Genomic DNA, 15,200 nt, shown 5'->3' with positions numbered 1-15,200 from the left:
ATGTGGAACTAGGGAATAGATAGTTAAGATGATGACTCCGAGAAAAGATGGGGCAGGCTAATCCTTAAGACCGAAACTCGTGGACCACATTGCGCATCACATCCATGGCCAGAACAATGATTGGGCAACACAATATAAATAGAAGATGAATGGAACTTATGGAGGCACAAATAAAAGGTAATATATTTGCTTTAGAGAGAAAATCAAGGTCTAATGAAGGCTGCAGAAGGAGAGAGAAATGTGTGTTTGTGTGTGTGCGTGTGAGAGAGAGAGAAAGAGAGATCTTGATCCAACTGGTCAACAAGTGGTAGGAGAGAGGCCTACTAGACAGATCATGGTTAGCAATATTCCCGGAGTGAGCAAAATAGAGTTATAAAACTATATTCAGATAGATCAACAACCTATCAAATTACTCCTTATATAACTTATGTGCATTGCAACAGCCGATATCTCATCAGATTACAAGTTCGCAGTCATTTATGAAACGAATCATGCATCACAGGTGCTTAGTTCAAATTTACAAAAGCTAATACTGAAAAAGGTTTTTTTTATTTTCAAATTAAAGTTCTCCTTAAAGCTAATACTGAAAAAGGTTTTTTTTTGTTTTCCTGATAGATCTTCAACAGGTGGAATCTTAAAGCTGCAATTTTTAAACATTATATAATTTACATCTTTAGCTATATTGATATATCTTATGCTTTTTTTATTATTTTAATATATTTCTTCTTTTTCTATATTTAAAAAGCACAAGTGCATTAAATGTGCTTATGAAGTAGTTAGTTAGCATTTAAGATAAATAATGGATCGACTTATTAAGAGAGAAAAAAACAACAAGATAAACAATCAGATAAACAGAATTACTAAACCAAAACTGTACGATCTTGAAATTCCATCAACTGTATGCTTTAAAAGAAAAACAGTAATGCAATATCACCAACCGCTGAAGCAAATTGAGACATGATACAGCCTTCAGTTCTAATAAACAGATTGTTATAGTAACAAATAAACAACATGAAAAACAGATCAAAGATGATCTAGAAAATGACTAATATTTAAAGAAACATCTGCACAAGAACATACGTCCAAATATTAGAAATAACAAACATCCAATGGCATAGAGCACAAAGTTTCCATGTAAAACGTCCCTACAATTGGGTTGATGCATAACCCACATTGTGAAACAAAGGAATATCAGCCAAATCTAGTCTCAATGAATCAGTAGTCATTAAAAAAAATCCATCTCAGCCCTAGATTCATCTCTGGTTCACACTATAAAACAAATCCATTAAAAAAAATAGTCAAGATTACAAGTTTTGGAAGACTAGTATGTTATCTGAAGTATCTAATAAGATATCTACCTGCGAGCGAGCGAGCGAGCGAGAGAGAGAGAGAGAGAGAGAGAGAGAGAGAGAGAGAGCCCCGGAGCGAAGCATGGATTCTTTAGATCTAAAGAATCCATGCTGCAAGCAGCAAGCGTAGGCTAAAAAGGCAATACTCCAACGTTGGGGTGGGGCGCGCCAAAGCAACCGGGGGCCCCGGAGGGGTCAGTACTCAAGTACTATCTTCTTTCCACTAACGTCGAACTGGCTGGCTGCGTTTTGTAGCGCGCGTACTCTGATCCTCTTCTACGAAATCCGGTGGTTGACAAGCCACTGATCGGAGGCGACTGGACTGAAGTGCTTTCATCAAATGATGCATGTGGGCTGAGCCATTCCCATCCCAAGTGGTGGCCCGATTCGGCCTGGCCTGGTCGGGAAGAGATTCTAAATAAAGAATATGCGCACCGAGAATAGATATCTATGTTAGCTAGCGGGGGCGGGCTTTCCTCTGGTAGTCCCGCTGCGGCCTAGGCCTTAGCTTTGGCGGCCCTAGTTGATTGACTTGCTACCGCTAACTCGCTGTGCGCTCCCCCCGGCGCTTCGACAACATTACCGCCTACATCTGTACTACTTATTCCGTCCTGAATAGAAGCATGGAGAGTCCGCCTTAGATCGTCAAAATCTAAAGCGGGCACGAACGGTTGATTTATTGTTGTACCATGCTCTGGCAGGGCGGTCAACCAAATGAAAAAGCCAATGAATAGAGGCGGCAATAGAAGATTCAAGACTGATAACAAGACTCCCTTCGGAATAGGCAAGACTACGGGATTACGAATCGCAACATAAGGATCTTCAGAATTGGTAAAACTATTTCGATCAAAAGTGTATCACAAGGAAATCTACCGTTCATATTCGATTTCTATAGTATAGAAAAAAATAACAAAAAACAAAAAGGTATGTTGCTGCTCTTTTGAAAGGAGTAAGGATCACCGAAGTAATGTCTAAACCCAATGATTTCACAAAGCAAAGATAAAGGATTCCGGAACAAGTAAACACTATTTTCAATTGTCTCAACAATTGAATCAGAATGAGGAATAAAAATAGATTCGAGATGAGACAAACAAAAGAGGTTAGAGACGGCTCAATAAATGTCTAAGGGTTTCCCTTCGAACTCTGTCAGAATTACCCAACTTGAGTTATGAGTACGAATGAGATTTCTTTTTTTCTGTAAGGAAGAATAAAAAAACGACTCAAATCATAGTCTAATTCATGATTTTATGGATCCATTTGCCATTATATACATATACAGAAATTTAGAATCCTTTTTTTTCTCGAGCCGTATGAGGAGAAAACCTCCCATACGTTTCTAGGGGGGGCATTGTTTATTTACATCTATTCCAATGAGCCATCTACCGAATCGTTGCAATTGATGTTCGATCCCGAAGAGAAGGAAGAGATCTCAGAAAAGTAGGTTTTTACGATCCGGTAAAGAATCAAACTTATTTAAATGTTCCTCTTATTCTATATTTCCTTGAAAAAGGTGCTCAACCTACGGGAACTGTTTGTGATATCTTAAGGTATGAATAGGGGAGAGATCGACGCCCTTAACACGGAATTTCTTTGCTAATTAATTCCAAGGCTCCGATATCCGAGACCAGCGATTTCGACATCGAAAGGCTGACCCCCAGATCTGCGCGAGACCCCAACTAAGCTAAGACCTAAGAGCGATTCCTTTCTCCGCTAATCACCCCTTCCCAACCAGCCCGCCCGATCGATCGTCGGTTGATCGGCGAATGAATAGGGGTTGAGAAGGTTCGAAGTTGTCGGAACGAATCGTCCTACCTGACGGTCGCGTTGCCCACACCAGAGGACTCGGCTTCGGGAGGCCCACAACCTTTACTTGCAACGTGGTCAGGAGATTCGTCTTCCGATTCTGAAACCGAAGAGCCTGTGCTTCCTCTCCAACGTCCAATGGGAATTATAACCCGAGGGCACTCCTCCAGTGAGTCTGAGCGATAAGATTCTCCTTCACACCCGCCTGAAGAAGCAACGCAGAGTGAGGAATGTGAAGAGATGATATATCAAGAATCCAGAATTCCAAACCCTTGCCTCGAATACGATCTGAGGATGAGCTGGAGCCGGGCCGTTCTCACGAAATGGCTGGAGAAGATGGGTAAAATAATAAAATTTTGGAAACCAAACATCCAGAATTACAACTGAAGGATCTTGACATGGTGGTTATACACTTATACTCGCCAAGAAGTGATGCCCCAAATCCTTCCCCAAACAGTGCCGATCTTAAAGAACTGAGCCAAAGATCAATCGAAAACGCAAGAAACAAATGAAGAATTATGATAAGTTGATAATACTTTCGAAGAACTGGTGCCCAAGAACCTTTTGATCAATCGAAAACGCAAGAATCGCAAAGAAAGAAAGGAGAGATAGATCTTTAAAGAACTGAGCCCAAGAACCTTTCGATCAATCGAAAACGCAAGAATCGCAAAGAAAGGAATGAGAGATGGAGAGGGGGCTTCACTCTTGCTTTTGGCCCTCCGGAACCCCTGACAAGGGGAGCGGGCGCCATCTTGGGTTTCGGCCTCACCGCCCGCTCCCACGTTCGTATGGGTGGACGGTGCTATATATAGAGGTTTGTAACAAATCCGTTAAATCAAGGCGAGTTGCCGACCTACTCCTTCCGGCGTTTGCTCTAGTTAAGCTTTGAAGGGATGCCGACTAACGTTTGTATTCGGAAATAGAAAGCCGGCAAAAGTTCATACAACAGGATTCGGGAGAGCCCAAGAAATTAAGGTTATGTCTACCTTTTGCTCCGAGACATCTAGACATTAGTAAAAAATGAAGGACCTTTCAGATCAAGCATATTTTTCGTAAAGCTATGAGGTTGCGGATTCTAGCAGTAGTACCATATAGGCTGGAGACGGGAAACTGCCTGTGGCACTCTAAGGTATTTTGTTTTTTGATTTTATTGGATGTATCTGTACTCATCAGGTATAATCCTCCCGCCTTAGCTATAAAAAAAAAGGTTCATATAACAGAACATATATATGCACAAAATAAACTTAAAACCTAAACCCCTCCTAAGCAATTAACCATTAAGAGGATTTAAGTTAGTGAAGGGTCCCAAAATCCCAAGCTATAACAAAGTAAGCTTATAATAGTGCAAAATTTTAACCTTATAATATAGAAACACTACTTCCATATTTCGTACTCATGATATTCAAATTATAATAGAGCAACCTCATATTGTACCAATTACTTGCTTCCTTGATTTTTTTTTGTCTCGGAAAAAAAAGAAAATTTTTTATATTGCGATGATACTATAAAATAATATTGTTATTACATATATAAATAAGGCATACTATTAAGTAGAATACTTATCTAAATTCATGGTGAGAGGCAATTCTGGGTCTAATAAAAATTAAATAACTTTTAAAATTCGATATAACTTAATACTAGCCTCTCTTGTTATGGAAGATGGGATAGTTGAGCGTCACAACCCCCGTGAATATGAAGCCAGTTATCTCCAGGCTTAATGAGAACAAAATAGGATTTTTTTTGTCTTTCCGACCGAGATAGGAGTCAAATTGCAGCATGAATAATTGGTAAGTTACATTTAAAAACATTCTGAATTCAAGAACATCCTGTCAAACCCATATATCTTCTATAGCAACCCTTCTGATGGTTTAGTGATCAGCCATAGCTTGTCTTAACAATTTCATACGTAAATCTTCGTGCTAACATCGTTATGCGCCACCTTTGGACGTCCTCCCTCGACCCCATTAGAACTAAAAGCTTCTCACTTTAAAAGCTACAGACTAGGCGTGCACATCTCCGAAAATCCTAGGATGCATCCACCCTAGACAAACTTAAACATGGGCCTTCAATTTATAAAATATTTAAAATTAGGATAATATATGTAAATGTAGTTTCACTAGCAGACGTGCCAAAACAAGTCGAGCATCTTAACTAGCAGACACATGTATAGCACAAAGGACTACAAGTTACAGGCATGGAAATCTTCTCCAAGTTAAAAAAAATGGAATTTACATGATAAGAGAGGTTCAAAATGTAAAACATCAAACATGTATCCCAAGATTCAAATGTAGGATGATCAAAAGCTTCCTCACCCAGTTAACTTGGTGCCAAAGATTCGGTACCTCCTGGTTCCCCATGGGTTGCTTTTGTCCAAATAATAAGATTTCAAGCAGCACCATACCCATGGTGGATCTCTAGTAGCACAGGCTTGGCCAGCACCATCAGTTATACCCAGTAGCATGTTCATCTTGCTAGCTAGTACATTGTTTGTTGGGTAGCCACCAAAAAATTTCTCCTGGCATGCGTTGGATCTGATTAGGGTGTAGTTCTCAAACATCGATTGAAAAATTATCGAACTGCACACATACTTTCTATGTCCAAAGATATGCGAGGTAAGTTTAGCATTGAACTGTGAGGGAAAAGCGAATCTAAATCCTACCCCATCTTCTCTGTAGACATATGCATGAATTCTTGTTGTAGGATCTTCCAGAGTCAATCTGATCCGGTAGTGCCCGTCGATTGGAGAACGGAGGTCTTCAGCTCGCCAAGGATATGCCGCTACCACTCGAACAATGCACTTGCACCTGTGTGTCGCCTATAAGATTCAGAATCCAACCTAAAATGAGTGTTTTCCCCTGCAGCCAACTAATTGTCAAACACTAATCGCATGTTTTATGCGGAAAGCTTGAATGCATTATTTTCTTTACAAGAAAGGAATAGCTTTTGCATTAATTTGACAAAGGATGTCCCTTATAAGATACAAGGAATCCCATGCTGCTAGAATAACCTAGACACCTATGATGGGGATACTTCAGTCTCCACAAAATTACACCTAAGAGCCCAACACTTTTAACATTCAAATAACCTTGATGATGGAACATCTCCATACATAAAAGAAGGAAAAGAAAAATGAAATAAAATGGTATAGATGTAATTGTATATATAAACTAAGTAGTTTAGTCAGTTGAAAATAATATTGAAGAAAAATTAGTTCATGTTACAAAAAAAGGGGAAAAAAGGCTACTATGCATTGTTAATCTATTTAGATATCCCATATTAATTTGTTCAAGTTTACTGAATCAGTACAGTTACACTTCACTTGTCAAGCATTCCTATACACATGTCAATAACTTGATCCCTGGTAACAGCTGGCTAAAAATGTGTGCAGACAAGATAGCATGTTGGAACTGGAAATTACATGCATTGGAAAATGAAGCTATTAAAGAATGGCAAGATGATCAAGAAGAATCATTTAAAGTCCATGTTTCTATACTATTTGAATTTTAATTAATATGTAAGTTGCTGTGTCTAGTTGCATAAGTTCAATTAAATTTTTTAAAGTAAATCTATATCTCCTTCTAGGGAGTCATTATATTTTATGTATATAAGAGAAGAAAAGTTAAAAGTTAACTCTTAAAAATCTATAGACAACATGACCTCAGGATAGGTGAGCGAATCCATCAATGTTGCAAAGGCAGCATGCCTGAAATCTGTATCTGAAAGTTAAAAATAAATTGTTAAAAAAAATAAGTGGGAATTTTATTGGAAAAAAAGATAACTATAGATATAAATGTTCTTTTATGGTTTCAGTTTGATATTCCTCACTCAATGCTTTGACAGAAATATTAGGAAATATGGATTTCTATGTTCATATATGATTTCCTACGGTCATACAAGTTGAAGTGAGAATTACACACACAAAAAAAAAAAAACAAGACTGCAGTAAAAGGGAAAAAAGGAGCAAAGCAAAGTTCTTCTACAGTAAAATGGATAGTGCATGATTCTTCAAAACATTGTAACCTAGTTAGGCAAAGTGAATTTCCAATTTCCCATGCATTTAATTCCATTGTTTAAGGAAATTTAGCTGCGAAACAAACACATAAACAATAAATAATTTCTATAAAAAGTAAGATGATTTTGCAAAGAATTATAAAAGATAGAGAACTAACATGCCATAGACGTACTCCAAAAAAGTTAATGTGAGATTGCATATACATAACATATTTAGACTATGTAATCAGTTGCAATGAGTATCACAACCATCCTCAAAAATATGCAACCCCATTGGCTTGCTAGATCTATTTTCATGTTCGCCCTTGCACTAGCCTCAAGCTCTAGCTCGAGACTGATACTAAATCCTTCAACATATACAGAAAAGGCAGCATTAGGCCACATACACACAGCGCATTTGGGGGACACAGCCTCAATCGAATGCATGAAAAATATGATAAAAATTATTTATGCCAAGTCTACTGGTGAAGTCATTTTGCTTAATTTTGCAGAAGACAAGTACCAAAAATTTCATGGATCCTACTACATGGCTTGTTTAAATAGAAAAGGGCTTCAAGCTGGCCCTTTGGTGTATGACCACAACTGGCAGGAAATAACCAAACTCAGAAAAGACTGTTTCAAGTTTCTCATTGTTGCCTCATATACCCCTATGGAGATGTTGATTTGAAACTTTGTATGCCCCAGTTTAGTATCTCACACTCATCATCATCATTCAAGCCTTTTTCCCACCAAATAAAGGTCATTTATAAAGCACAGTTCTAAGTTGAGAGAGAACTGAAGGATTGAGCATGTTATATTGCTTTCTCCCCATTAACCAACATCAATCCTGGCACCGTTTTTTCCTAGAAGGGCAACTTTATCTGACAAAGGTCAGTCATGAAAAATTGCATAGCCAAATAGTAGGAGGGATGACCTACTTACTAATGTTTTGATGAAGCCATGCCCCAAATCTATCTTCATTACATGTACTCAACTCACTAAAAAATAAAGTTTCATAAATCAATGGAGATGCACATGCATTTGCAATGAGCCAAACATCCATCATGCCTTCACAAACGAACATGAAGAAATGAAAACTGAGGAGATCACTCGCGATTAGAAGAAAAATCATGAAGGATGCATAAAGGCATACAAAATTTTAACTTGAGGCCATGTATAATCTGTATTTATTTATCTCTACTGCCAAGGATGCCAGGAAAGAGCAAGAATTTAAACTTAAAAACAATAAAATTTTGTTTTATTGAGGATCAATCCTTAATTCCACAATGGTCAATCTCTGAGCTGAAAAGGAAAAATATCAACACAATTAAAAAAATGAATGATCACATCAAAAAACAGCAAATCAAATATAAGAACAGCAAACGCTTGATGCAAGTTCCTAACCAAAGAACGAAGTTAAACTCCAATACCTGTAATATCAGAAGGCTGAGGAAAGCTCATAAAAGGTTGGCACTTTGGGTTAGATGTAATACGATCATTATACATCCTAGTTTGAAAAATGGATACTGTTACAAAGATTCCCATCGAAGATAAAAGAACTGAATTATACCAAATCGAGAAAAGAGATGAAATTACTTTAAACGATGTAATACGGTGTCATCTTGATCAGATAGAAGATGGATTTTACTGGAAGGCTGCAACACACCTTTCCACATATCAGACCGCAGCTCACATATTATATTGCATAATTTAACCCAGTGGCCACCTCCTTGCAATTGCGGAATCTCTTTGAAATATTTATCAGCAAATATCCTTAAGACTGTCCCACCTCGAGGAAATGCATGTAGGACTTCTCTTGAAAGAGAAAATTCTTCAACATGTAAAGGAGATGGAGTTTTCCCTTCATTATCTAGGCTGTTATTCCATCAAACAGAATTACACTGCACATTACTCTCATCATATAACAAATCAGAAATTTACGTATAAAGAAACTGTAGCTACAATAACTATAGAGCCATAACCAACAAGCCATATTTCATCTATTAGGTTAGCTCTAGAAATTCCTTTCCACCGCATGCTTTTACCTCAGTTGTTGTCATAACCTACGTAAACTTTTCCAATTCATCATTAGAACTTTCATCCAAATTGTTAGATTTCCCTTTCTATAGATTCTTCTGCAAATTGAAGCTCCGCCTTGTAGAGGTCTCCTTTATAGTACAACAAACGAGCCCCTTCAACATATTCTTTTCACAAAATCATATTATACCTTAGTTACTACATATTCAACATAACAGCAATCTTATAGGGTAGCTCTTTCCTATCCATGATGCAAATCTAGGCCACTTCAATTCAAGTCGGATTAAGGAATCAAACCTTTTTGTTGGAAATGGAAGAAACGGTCACCGAGAAAAAGGCTTATTTGTGGTTGACCTCACCTTGTAACTCAAGGCAATACCCTACAAAAACACCTTGAGGCTCATAACTGATGACACATAATGCTGGTTATGCATATCAGCTAAAGGTTGACCACCACACCCCTCGTGCCTTAAGTTAGGCCTTCCATGGAATGCAAGCACCTTATGCTTTAATTATTTCCAGAACAAATGGAATGTTCAAGATAGAATTCTTTTCTTTATATTTTTGCATATTTATTGTCCATCAAATTCGAAACCATGGTCAAATTATGTGATATAAACTAACCATCAAGTTTTGCCCATGTTTGGTGTATGATATGTGTGATCCTTGCCAGAGTCCATAATCAAATTTAAACAAAATGCCTACACCCTTTTTATCTTCTTACCTTTAAAAAATCTTTGAGAGAGCTACAAACTTTCAAGAAAAAACCACAAGTTTTACACCTAAATATTTTGTCAAACACCTAGCAATCAAATAAATATATACTTGCATTTGATTGTTGGGTTCACAAAAGGTCACCTAAAGCAAAATGCATGTTCATGTCATGTCAAAAATTTCAGAACTATTCCCAGCAAACCAATTTTCTTTTGAAGCTAACAATTCTGAAAGCAAAGTTGGTTGTACACTGAAAGTTTATTAGGCCCAATGCACACACCCTCAATCAAGGTACACCGCACCAGCCCAAACCAGACGGTATGGAGCATACCATACCATACCATTCGATATCGGTATCCGGTATGGGTGGCATAAAAAAATCCATACCGTAACGTACCAATATTGTGCTAGTGTGGCACCGGTATGGGATCCAGTACCGAGCCAATGAACCTTGCTCTTAATAGATAGTAATGATAAAATTTGAGAAATTCATGTAACTGACCCATAAAAACAAGAAGAGAATGTTGGTTAATATCATAAAGGCTCATTTCCTATGATCACAACGGTCTATATACCTTGCTATCAAAACTTTAAAACTCAATTATGACAACTAAGTCATGAGAAAATTTTAAAATCAAACGAAAATATATACTTACTCCATTGTAAAGCTTACAGGAGGGGTATCCGTTCCATCCCACACAAAGAGCACCCACTCACCATTAGAAGTTTCGCACAAATGAAGAACCTTCACCACAACCATGAAAATGTTTTTTGTTCACATTTAAACTTACTTAAGAACAAATATATAAAATAAATTATTAGACCCATGGACTTACCTTGCAAATTAGATCGAAAACATGACCAATCTTGATTCTATTTAGCTGCAATGAGTATTCATTCAGAACTAAACAACCAGATTAAGAAATTAGAGTTGGTATTGCAATGAAGTAATGATGGCAAAAAAATTAACAGAATCTATCCAATTTTCATGAACAAGATGAGTGAAAAGATTCAAATACTGTAGCAGAAAACAAAAAGATTCCAAGCATTAACAGAATCAGATTGCTTGCCTGAGTAACTAATAATGCCAAACTAAAGCTAAACAAAAATTACCATGGACCATACAGTTTTACCTGCACCATGCAGATAATTGAGCAACCATGTCCTTAGCTGTGACAAAAATTCATTGTCATGATCAGTAGCTTTGTACTCTGTAGAAGCCTGATAGGGACGGAAACTTTCAGCAGTTTTCCCTTCAAATAGCGCAAATGAAGAGAATTTCTTATTGCAAACACAATAAAATTCTCCATTGTGGATTTTCATCTGGACAAGATATGCATTGAAGTATTGAGATTTTGTTATTCAAAACACTCTATCCAAATATGAACTCCAATGTTTTAGCCAAAAAAAATTGTGACCAACCAATAGAGGTCATAAACAACAATCTTATTGTACAAGTTACTTTAAAATATCCATGCAACACCAAGACCATTAATGGTAACAATATATAGATACACAAGAATTGTAATTCTGATATGAGAAATAACACATGCCTTTAAGAGTTATTTCACATAAGATGTGAAAATTGAGATGAATGTTTGGTCCCAACTATTTGGTCAAGCAATGGTTACGATGAAATCAATGAGATTTAATAATGCAATACTTACTCATGTTCTTTGATTAAGCATACCTTATACTACTTCAATACGTACAATTGTGATGATGTTTCTAATAGCTCCTGTCCGTCATTCACATTGAATAAGCAAAACTTGCGAATTCAAAATATAAACAAAATTTTAGTTTTCATATGGAAGAAAAAAGGCAAATGCCATCAGTACACACCTAGGACAGCCAATCAAATGCAAGTGCTGAAAATTGCAATAATAAATAACATAGGATTCTTGTGGTTGAGTGTTGCCAACATTGTGGAATTAGATAAAAAATTGGGGTTGATTTCATTTCTTTTAAGATAATATGTACTCCAACCTTCATGGACTTTTAATTGTTCCCTTTGTCCTTTGAGTTTTTTCACCATTTTATCTGTGGATATAAACTTTAGCAATATAAATTTTATACGCTAGGTCAAATGATCTAGTACTATTAACTAAACAAAAAACAACATATGCAAGCATTAGAGGAAATTTTTCATCTCGCATTCGGGTAAAGAGAGAATGCAACTTCATCTTATTAAAATACTCGATGCATTAAGGGCTTGTTTGAATGCCCAGACAAACTATTCTAGGATAAGTCCCACACAACCAAATGTTTGAGAGAGAGAAGGTGATACAGTAGAGAAGGATCAATGCAATAGGGAGCTTGCAGATTATCAGTGCATTGGATTCCTTCTGAAAGTGATTTTCCAGTATCCCAATTTTTCAGCAATTTCTGGGAGTCGAAGATACCCTAGCTAGAAACATTCTTTCCCCCATCTTGCTAACATCTTCCCACTGTCTACCATATACAGTATATTTCATGGACAGCTTACCTGGGAGTATGCAGACCAATGCATCTTTTCTGCGTAAAATATTTCAATCAAAATGATGTACTTAAACGACACAATGACGCTAGATGAATACACCGTCAACAAGAAGGATTATTATGCCAAAGAAAATGGCAGATAAGAGCGCTAATGCTAAGATTTACCACAACACGGTGAAGACTGATTATATCGCCAGTTGACCTAACATGAGGTAACTTTGTTGTACTCTCAGCAAAGAAGTTCACAGAAAGCCCTGGTGCTGAATAAGACTGGTCCCTTATCTTTAGTGTGAGAACATAGTCTGTGAGGGATCATCCAAAACCAATTGAATAAGATATTTTACATAGAATTTTCATAAATTTACATGCAAGCATCCAATCAGGCAAGTTAAAGAACTCCTTTGTAGCTTATTGGTGTCCGAAAAAGAAGGATAAAAAGCTCAGCCATACATAATGAGTCAAGCAACTCGAAGTTAAGAGCTCTGGTTAGTTTTGCTATATGCTAAGTTAAGGTTCAGCATAGGCAAAAGAAGGTCTAATGTCAAAGGATAAAATACAATACTATGAGCACAGAATATTCAAACTTTACATCAATATATTCATTTGAAAACTGCCGCCCATTCAAAAATTGTTTTTTTTTTTAACCAAATCATCTCCAAGTATGTGATTTCTCATAAAACTTACAAGAGGTTCAAAATTTGGCATTAGAGAGGATCTATCTACATACAGGTTTTTCTTCATTATTTTGATGAATTTAGCGGGATATCCCTCTCTTTTTTCTTAACAAAAAAAATACAGGTATCCAAATATATCGCTTCAATATACTGTACAAATTATAATCACACTAATGTTTTACTATCTCGGAAAGAGACTGTCACTTGTGCCCTAAAAGTAAATAGGTTAGGAGAAGCTTCAAATTGAGAAAGTTTCGGATTTGAAATATTCCTTACTGACTAAACTAACACCTTACAACAATTCGCCATCGTTCCAAACCCTAGGAACCCAAAGGAAGCTGGAATATTTGAGGCGGGAAAAAAAAAAGTCCTGGAAGCATAACAAGGCCTCCAATTAAAGCAAGAATTGCCGGGGCGGGGGGGCGGGGGGGCGCCTGGAGGGGGCGTGGGCAAAAGGCAAGAGAGACAAACCGGTTCCTCTGCTCCGTTTCGGCTCCCTGATCTCGGAGACGGCAGCAAAGAGATTCACCTTCACGTTAATCATCTTCAACGCATCAGCGAGCGGGAGATAGAAATATGCCGTCGAGGGTCCTCTCGGTCCCATTTCCCCTTCCAAATCGCTAGCTTTCCTCGCAGGAGATCGACCCGATTCCATTTCAAAACCATGGAGGAGGGAGAGGAACGCGAATTGGATTGAACAGGAAGCAGTAGCTTCAAAAAAGGTAACAGATCTTGGCCTGTCTATGGGCCGAAAACGGGTCGGATATGGATCGTATAAATATTCGACAAACTAATAGCTTTTATTTCGAGAACCAGGGGTGGCAAAAAGTTAACCCGACTTGGAAACCTGACCCGATCCTAACCTGATTTGGTCTCGGTGTAAATTAGCAAGCTCCAACGAAGCTTTTTCCTTCTCATCACTTTTGGAATTTTTATTCCGCCGTTTTTTATCTACCAAAAACTATGATCTGGAATTCTGCAGCATTATAACCATCTATGGAATCTTTTTACTTGTTGCATCCTGATTGCCCTCAGATACTAAATTATTGAGAAGTATTTCTCGTTCAAATCTCTTAGAAGCAGCAGTTTCAAGTTCCCATTAATCTTAAATATTTCTCTTTCATCTATTTTTCTTATGTGCTATAGCTTTTGCTGACTGTACATTCTTTTCTTCTTTTATTTCTGAATGAATTTGGTGATTAATGGAATTACACCCATTAGTCTCCTTCTTCCTTAAAAAAAAAAAAAGGTTCTCTTAAATTATTTTTTGGATTTCAATCAGGTTCAGCATTAAACAAAACAAATTCAAACATAGGTTTTATCAATGTAATATGGATATGAAAAGGGACTTCTTAGATACATACCGTAATTGCTATTTCTTTTAACCATGCTCCATTGGATAGTGTTTTTTTTTAAGCCTAAAACGGGTATTACATAGCTACGGATACATCTAATAAAATTAGAAAACAAAAGATCATAAAGTGCCCGGAGCAACTCTCCCTCCCCAGCCCATAAGATGCGTCCGGAGTGGCTAGCCATGTAAGCAGCCATCCAGTCTGCAGCCTTATTTGCCTATCGGATAGTTTCTTTCGAAAAAAATAATATTATTGATACTTCACATAAACTAATATAAACAGTCTTCCACATGGCATAAAACCAAATGAATTCCACCCACAGCCGCTACCTGCCATCGAAATCAAAAGGGTAGGCCACAAAGCCTTTCTCTTAGGCTCGCACTCACCAATCGATTTGCCGACTTTAGCCTACCGCTACTAACCTAGCCCGAGGCCTTCCTATATAGAGCACGGGCCGTCACGTATTAATAATAAATTATATTTACGCGACAGCCGCCTAGAACCTTCAAGATAATCCAAGTATACATTAAGGTGGTGACTGGTGGTCCAAATAGGATCACCAAGATGATTATGATACTTACCCTGAAATAATTTAATTTTTAATCATGTAAAAATATGCTATATACCAATGATTAGATATTTTTTAATATTAATGAATAATCTTATTTAATATCCCATAAAAATCCAAAACCACCGATTATATAATACCTACGATATACATAATATTAATATATGATATTAAATATGTTGATGCAACTATTTTTTCTACTAAAAGATATTTTTATTTCATATTTTTATCT

General features: G+C 37.1%; 1 protein-coding gene across 5 annotated transcripts; it reads right to left on the bottom strand.

The window, feature by feature from the left end:
• Window positions 1-5,225: 5,225 nt before the first annotated feature.
• On the bottom strand, window positions 5,226-13,804 carry LOC103708146 (protection of telomeres protein 1a-like). Of its 5 annotated transcripts, none has more exons than XM_017843066.3 (10): window positions 13,517-13,804; window positions 12,537-12,673; window positions 11,027-11,216; window positions 10,730-10,797; window positions 10,550-10,638; window positions 8,739-9,017; window positions 8,573-8,649; window positions 6,810-6,868; window positions 5,812-5,967; window positions 5,226-5,683 (listed from the first exon to the last, which is right to left on the bottom strand). In XM_017843066.3, the coding sequence occupies exons 1-10, from the start codon at window positions 13,698-13,700 to the stop codon at window positions 5,624-5,626; spliced, it is 1,299 nt and encodes a 432-aa protein (XP_017698555.1). In that variant the 5' UTR covers window positions 13,701-13,804; the 3' UTR covers window positions 5,226-5,623. The 5 variants fall into 5 exon arrangements, 2 of the variants coding, with proteins under 2 accessions (XP_017698555.1, XP_008791152.1); XM_008792930.4 differs by having other exon boundaries at window positions 5,226-5,667; XR_604253.4 differs by having other exon boundaries at window positions 5,240-5,667; window positions 5,812-5,956.
• Between the last annotated feature and the right edge of the window lie 1,396 nt (window positions 13,805-15,200).

Source organism: Phoenix dactylifera, chromosome 4 (assembly GCF_009389715.1).
Source record: "Phoenix dactylifera cultivar Barhee BC4 chromosome 4, palm_55x_up_171113_PBpolish2nd_filt_p, whole genome shotgun sequence".
In the NCBI taxonomy this organism is placed as follows: Eukaryota; Viridiplantae; Streptophyta; class Magnoliopsida; order Arecales; family Arecaceae; genus Phoenix; species Phoenix dactylifera.
The sequence above is the reverse complement of the archived record's forward strand: the minus strand, read 5'-3'. Positions and strand labels throughout refer to the sequence as shown.

Coding starts and splice junctions, on each gene's coding strand:
- LOC103708146 (XM_008792930.4), bottom strand. CDS start 13,700: ATGGAATCGGGTCGATCTCCTGCGAGGAAAGCTAGCGATTTGGAAGGG. Junction 8,650..8,738: donor ACCGTATTACATCGTTTAAA/GTAATTTCATCT, acceptor TTTTCAAACTAG/GATGTATAATGATCGTATTA. Junction 6,869..8,572: donor TCAGCCTTCTGATATTACAG/GTATTGGAGTTT, acceptor TTTAACTTTCAG/ATACAGATTTCAGGCATGCT.